This window comes from Pseudophryne corroboree, chromosome 10 (assembly GCF_028390025.1).
Source record: "Pseudophryne corroboree isolate aPseCor3 chromosome 10, aPseCor3.hap2, whole genome shotgun sequence".
In the NCBI taxonomy this organism is placed as follows: Eukaryota; Metazoa; Chordata; class Amphibia; order Anura; family Myobatrachidae; genus Pseudophryne; species Pseudophryne corroboree.
Genome location: NC_086453.1, coordinates 166,523,195 through 166,530,045, shown reverse-complemented (window position 1 = coordinate 166,530,045; position 6,851 = coordinate 166,523,195). Strand labels below are relative to the sequence as shown.

The window sequence follows — 6,851 nt, the reverse complement described above, 5'->3', positions numbered from 1 at the left end:
AGTGTTTACTTTTGACAAGCATACAACTACCGACCTGTTGACTCTGCATCTACTGTATCAAGTACCAACAGGCGTCGGCGATGCAGTGATCCCCATAGCTGTTTGTGACAGAGCACTCACGCATGTCGACACATGTAGACTATAGTGGGTATATCTGACAGGGAACACAGAGAAATATGCACAACAATGATTACATGCCCATTTCTAAAAAACAGTGCTATATTTCCCTCAATATAACACTAAAAACACTGTGCCCCCCCCCCTCGTTTGCACTGTACAAATTTTTGGCGGGGACAGAGAGAAAATGGCGCTGAACACGGTTGAGGGCTAAGCCCCGCCCCTTTTCAGCGTGCTTCAGCCCCATTATAATATAGTTTTTTTAATGCAGGCAGGGGACCGTATATAGTGTCTTCGCACTATATACCTACTCAAATAATATATATATATTGCAGTCCAGGGCACCCCCCCCTGCGTCCCCTGTACCCATGTAAACCCGTGTGTTGGAGCAATGGCACGCAGCGCGACCGCTGCTGTATACTGGTGGGGGTATCGTACATGGTGCCCGAATATGCGTTCTTGCCAGTGTAAAAGAGACCCTCAGTAACTGCTGCCCAGAGCGCTCCCCCCTAGCCCCCTGCATCCTGTGAGTGCCGTTGGTGTGTGGGAGCATGGAGCGCAGCACTACCGCTGCGCTTACCTCCGTTACTGAAGTCTTCTGCCGTCTGAAGCCTTCTGTTCTTCTAATACTCACCCGGCTTCTTTCTTCTGGCTTCTGTGAGGGGGGTGACAGCGCGGTTCCGGGAACAAGCAGCTAGGCACACCAAGTGATCGAACCCTCTGGAGCTAATGGTGTCCAGTAGCCCAAGAAGCAGAGCCCTTGAACTAAGAAGAAGTAGGTCTGACTTCTCTCCCCTCAGTCCCACGATGCAGGGAGCCTGTAGCCAGCAGGTCTCCCTGAAAATAAAAAATCTAACAATAAAGTATTTAGAGAAACTCTGTAGAGCTCCCCTAGTGTGTGTCCAGTCACTCCTGGGCACAAAGTCTAACTGAGGTCTGGAGGAGGGGCATAGAGGGAGAAGCCAGTTCACACCCATTCAAAGTCTTATAGTGTGCCCATGTCTCCTGCGGATCCCGTCTATACCCCATGGTCCTTACGGAGTCCCCAGCATCCTCTAGGACGTATGAGAAATATTTTTTACACTTGTCAAGTTCTGTGCACCTACTCAGACATAACCTTTTATCTGTTGCTCTAGTTATTTTAATAGCAACTGATAAAAACAAAACCATAAAAAGTGAAACACAGATTTATATAGTGAGAAGTACATAACAATGTATTTGAAACAACCAACAACATGAGTAAATAACAGGAGAAAATATTCAGAAATAGTGGAATGCTTAGTAAGCAGTTATTACTGCCTTCAGAGAAATAACAAACTAAGGGCATATTTAATAAGGAGTGATATTCTTTTAGCACTCATTCGTAATCTTAAATGGTGATCCAACCAAGCAGCTCCTGTCACATGTTTAAAAAATGACAGTTAGGAGCTGATTTGTTGGAGCAGTATTTTAGATTAGTAACAAGAATATCATTTGTTATTAAATATGCTCCTAACATATCACAGTTTGGAAATGTTACATATTTGCAATCATGAATATTGCAGCCACCAATTATAGTTCCTTTCACAGCTTGGTCTCTTTTAAATTGTGATGATGCAGTTGCATATAGATAATATTATTTGGGATAATCCAAGACTTTTTTATTTATCAATTTAAACAAATTTGGAAAAGAAAATGTTCACATATAACTTTGCATACTTTATAAAAAAACCTTGTTGCATTAAGTTGTATGACTATTACATATAGACATTTAGGGTCTGCAGGACCATTTTCCTACAGAGAGGGCAGTTGCGTTGAAGTATTGGCTGCTGTAGAAGAATATTGGTGCAGTGTGCACACAGACAAAGGTGACGGCAAGGTAGCAAAAGAACAGTTTTATTCTCATCTTGGCAAATCACACACTTTTTGCTCTCTTCCTGCTGTTTTAATAGTTTCCACGGATCTACTGTTCCAGTTTCTCCCCTCGTAGAGGTTGAGGCACTGCTCTGAGGACCACCTAGCACTTGCTGTGGAATCTGAACCCTATTAGGCACTGGATTCAGAGCTGAGGAAGACTGCATAGAAGGGTTCTGTCTCCTCACAGGTAGTGGGTTGAGCACCTGGGTAGGTCTTTCTGAATTTTGTGCCCTGGCAACTCTTAATGGTGTGTTGCGTGCCACAGTCCTCCTCAGATTCCAGTCTCTATCCCAGGCTACTCTGTGCATTCTGACAAGCCGGAGAAACCTAGCAGCTGCTCTCCTCCAAACCTCAGAATTTAGCAATGCACGAACAAAAACTAGCAAAATGCGATAGAGCCTGCTTAATCTTTCTTGGAATAAAAGTAATAAAGGCGAGGGTCTGTGAATTAATCGAGAAGCCCAAACTAACAACATCAGCAGAAGAACTTCATAAAGATATCTGAAGAGGATTGTTCCTATCCCTGTACTGCAAGATACCATAACATCCACAAACAGCTGGAATGGGGTCCAGAAAAGAATAACCACAGCTACTGCAGAGCTTGAAAGTTCAGAGAATAATGCTATGATTAATTCTTTACCAGTGAAAATCACATTAACTGTAGAAATCCACAGAGCCAATGCTGATGAGAAAATATGTTGCATACCTATTAGACACATATTGACCAAACTGTTCACCAGGTAGGCTGCTAAACTACACGTTATACTTAGTGCTTCCCAAACTTGGCGAAAAAGATTCTGTCCAGGTATTGCAATATGGAGAAGCCCACGCTGCATAATTTCCTTACTTCGGATCAGCAAGTGGCACATCAAGTTCCACACCAAATGCAAACTGTCCAATCCAGTAAGTACTCCTCTAACTGCATCACCTGCTAGCTGCACCACGTACAGTACCAGGCTACAGCATGATTCACCCATAATGCCCATGCATATCAGCACACATTCCCAGAATTGCAGTAGCCCAAAGGTTATAGTTCCTGGCAGCTTGAGGATGAAATTAATGGTCCACAGCAGGTATGACAGAAGAGAAGAAACCAGCCAGTAATGCAAGTCCAGAACCAGAAGCAGCAGGTCTAAGGTCCAACCTAGACCACTAAGGATCAGAAGAATTCCTTGCATGACTTAGAATATGTAAAATTGTAGTGTAAGTATATGATGTGCACGTCATCAAGAAGACAATTCCTGGATCAATAAGCAATGGCGGTGGAAGTCACATGGAATAATTACAGCCTTAGACATTGTCTGAATGATAACGGATATGTAACTTCATATTTCAAATAAGATTATAGTCAATGTTCACCACGGGCTTGTTATCCATATTTTGATGTGCAGCCATAAACTATGCAACCTCGTTGAAATGGCGAAACGTATGCACTCCCCGGCTCTGGGAACGGACATCAGCAGCGCGACACCGTATACGATATCTTGGTAACCGTTAAAGCAAGTTTTACCATCCAGCTAGCCCCGATAAGGTAAGAAATACTGATATCTATAGAGCAACACTGCGCGCCTCCATCTTGCTCCCCCCCAATCGCCGGTTGGCGCTGACAGAAGCAGCAGAGAATCGAATCCTACTCAGACTGGAGCAACAGATACGCAGAGTGTATAGATGCATCATAAGAACGACAACAGTTTACGTCATCAACAACAGGGTTAACGTTTCCTCACTGGTAATTGGTGGAAGCGTAACCAATAGAATACTTAGTGATTCAAAAGTTTGTCTCAATGTACTGCTGTAGTAGGATTTAAATAATACACACTACGCAATGGCATGGAACGTGGTTTGTATGTTGGTGCTTCGTAAAACTCGCTCATAATAAATATTTTGTTTGTTAGCGCTGTGTTTTCGTTTGTGACTTGTTTAGTCTATTACTATTTAGAAGTTTGTCTGAAACAGTGTTTTAGGGGACTCGGTGAAACCCGGACCCGGAACGCCGGACCGGGTCAGCAAACTGCAGCGACCTCTGTCGCTGAGGAGCTATGAAAGCGCGTCCCCGCCGGGTGGCGTGTCCGATACGGGCTGTGGGGAGGGAGAGATTACTGTCTGCTCCCGCACTGGCGCACTGCTAGGAGGCTGTCTGACAGCCTGCACGTGCACGGTGGCGCTGTCTGTGCGCTGCTGTCACACAGGCGAACAACACTGCAGGGAGGGAGTGGGGAGCACGGAGATAGCTGCTGATGCTGCAGCTCATCTATAGCACTGGCTGCATAGGGAGGGGGTAAATGCAGTATAAATAAATAATAAAAAAGGACCCATTGCCCATTGTTTCTCTGACGTCCTAAGTGGATGCTGGGGACTCCGTAAGGACCATGGGGAATAGCGGCTCCGCAGGAGACTGGGCACAACTAAAGAAAGCTTTAGGACTACCTGGTGTGCACTGGCTCCTCCCTCTATGACCCTCCTCCAGACCTCAGTTAGAATTTTGTGCCCGGCCGAGCTGGATGCACACTAGGGGCTCTCCTGAGCTCTTAGTAAAGAAAGTTATATTTAGGTTTTTTATTTTCAGTGAGATCTGCTGGCAACAGACTCACTGCTACGAGGGACTTAGGGGAGAGAAGCGGACCTACCTGCTTGCAGCTAGCTTGGGCTTCTTAGGCTACTGGACACCATTAGCTCCAGAGGGATCGAACACAGGCCCAGCCTCGGTCGTCCGGTCCCGGAGCCGCGCCGCCGTCCCCCTTGCAGAGCCAGAAGCAAGAAGATGTTCCTGAAAATCGGCGGCAGAAGACTTCAGTCTTCATTAAGGTAGCGCACAGCACTGCAGCTGTGCGCCATTGCTCCCCATGCACACCACACACTTCGGTCACTGATGGGTGCAGGGCGCTGGGGGGGGGGGGCGCCATGGGGCTGCAATAAGAGTACCTTACTGGCAAAATAACACATAATATAGTCATTAAGACTATATATGTGTAAAATCCCCTGCCATATATTCCATAAAAAAGCGGGAGAAGCCCGCCGAGAAAGGGGCGGGGCTATCTCCCTCAGCACACTGGCGCCATTTCCTCTCACAGCTCCGCTGGAAGGACGCTCCTAAGGCTCTCCCCTGCAGTTTCCAGACTTCATAGGGTAAAAAAGAGAGGGGGGGGGGGGCACTAAATTTAGGCGCAGTATCTGTGTATTAATAGCAGCTATAAGGGAAAAATCACTGTATGTATAGTGTGAATCCCTACATTATATAGCGCTCTGGTGTGTGCTGGCATACTCTCTCTCTGTCTCCCCAAAGGACTTTGTGGGGTCCTGTCCTCAGTCAGAGCATTCCCTGTGTGTGTGCGGTGTGTCGGTACGGCTGTGTCGACATGTTTGATGAGGAGGCTTATGTGGAGGCAGAGCAGGTGCCGATAAATGTGATGTAACCCCCTGCTGGGCCGACACCTGAATGGATGGACTTGTGGAAGGAATTACGTGAAAGTGTCAACTCCTTACATAAAAGGTTTGACGACATAGCAGATGTGGGACAGCCGGCTTCTCAGCTCGTGCCAGCCCAGCTGTCTCAAAAGCCATCAGGGGCTCTAAAACGCCCGCTACCTCAGATGGCAGACACAGATGTCGACACGGATACTGAATCCAGTGTCGACGACGATGAGACTAATGTACATTCCAATAGGGCCACACGTTACATGATTACGGCAATGAAAAATGTGTTGCACATTTCTGATATTACCCCAGGAACCACAAAAAAGGGTATTATGTTTGGGGAGAAAAAACTACCAGTGGTTTTTCCCCCATCTGAGGAATTGAATGTAGTGTGTGAAGAAGCGTGGGCTTCCCCCGATAAGAAACTGGTAATCTCTAAAAGGTTACTAATGGCGTACCCTTTCCCGCCAGAGGATAGGTCACGTTGGGAAACATCCCCTAGGGTGGATAAAGCGCTCACACGTCTGTCAAAGAAGGTGGCACTGCCGTCTCCGGACACGGCCGCCCTAAAGGAGCCTGCTGATAGAAAGCAGGAGGCTATCCTGAAGTCTGTATATACACACTCAGGTATTATACTGAGACCAGCTATTGCTTCAGCATGGATGTGCAGTGCTGCAGCTGCGTGGTCAGATTCCCTGTCGGAAAATATTGATACCCTAGACAGGGACACTATATTGCTAACCATAGAGCATATTAAAGACGCAGTCTTATACATGAGAGATGCACAGAGGGATATTTGCCGGCTGGCATCTAAAATAAGTGCAATGTCCATTTCTGCCAGGAGAGGATTATGGACTCGGCAGTGGACAGGGGATGCAGATTCTAAAAGGCACATGGAAGTTTTGCCTTACAAAGGTGAGGAGTTGTTTGGGGATGGTCTCTCGAACCTAGTTTCCACAGCAACAGCTGGGAAGTCAACATTTTTACCCCATGTTCCATCACAGCCAAAGAAAGCACCGTATTATCAGGTACAGTCCTTTCGGCCTCAAAAAGGAAAGCGGGTTACAGGCGCGTCCATTCTGCCCAGAGGCAGAGGTAGAGGGAAAAAGCTGCAACATACAGCCAGTTCCCAGGAACAAAAGTCCTCCCCCGCTTCCTCAAAGTCCACCGCATGACGCTGGGGCTCCACAGGCGGAGCCAGGTACGGTGGGGGCCCGTCTCAAGAACTTCAGCAATCAGTGGGCTCGCTCACGGGTGGATCCCTGGATTCTTCAAGTGGTATCTCAGGGGTACAAGCTGGAATTCGAGACGTCTCCCCCTCGCCGTTTCCTCAAATCTGCCTTGCCAACAACTCCCTCAGACAGGGAGGCAGTGCTAGTGGCAATTCACAAGCTGTATTCTCAGCAGGTGATAGTCAAGGTGCC

General features: G+C 47.0%; 1 protein-coding gene across 1 annotated transcript; it reads right to left on the bottom strand.

The window, feature by feature from the left end:
* Positions 1–1,288: 1,288 nt before the first annotated feature.
* On the bottom strand, positions 1,289–3,733 carry RNF26 (ring finger protein 26). The gene has a single exon (XM_063942925.1). It carries the CDS (start codon positions 3,189–3,191, stop codon positions 1,854–1,856), a length of 1,338 nt encoding a protein of 445 aa, XP_063798995.1. The 5' UTR covers positions 3,192–3,733; the 3' UTR covers positions 1,289–1,853.
* Positions 3,734–6,851: the final 3,118 nt, after the last annotated feature.

Coding starts and splice junctions, on each gene's coding strand:
- RNF26 (XM_063942925.1), bottom strand. CDS start 3,191: ATGCAAGGAATTCTTCTGATCCTTAGTGGTCTAGGTTGGACCTTAGAC.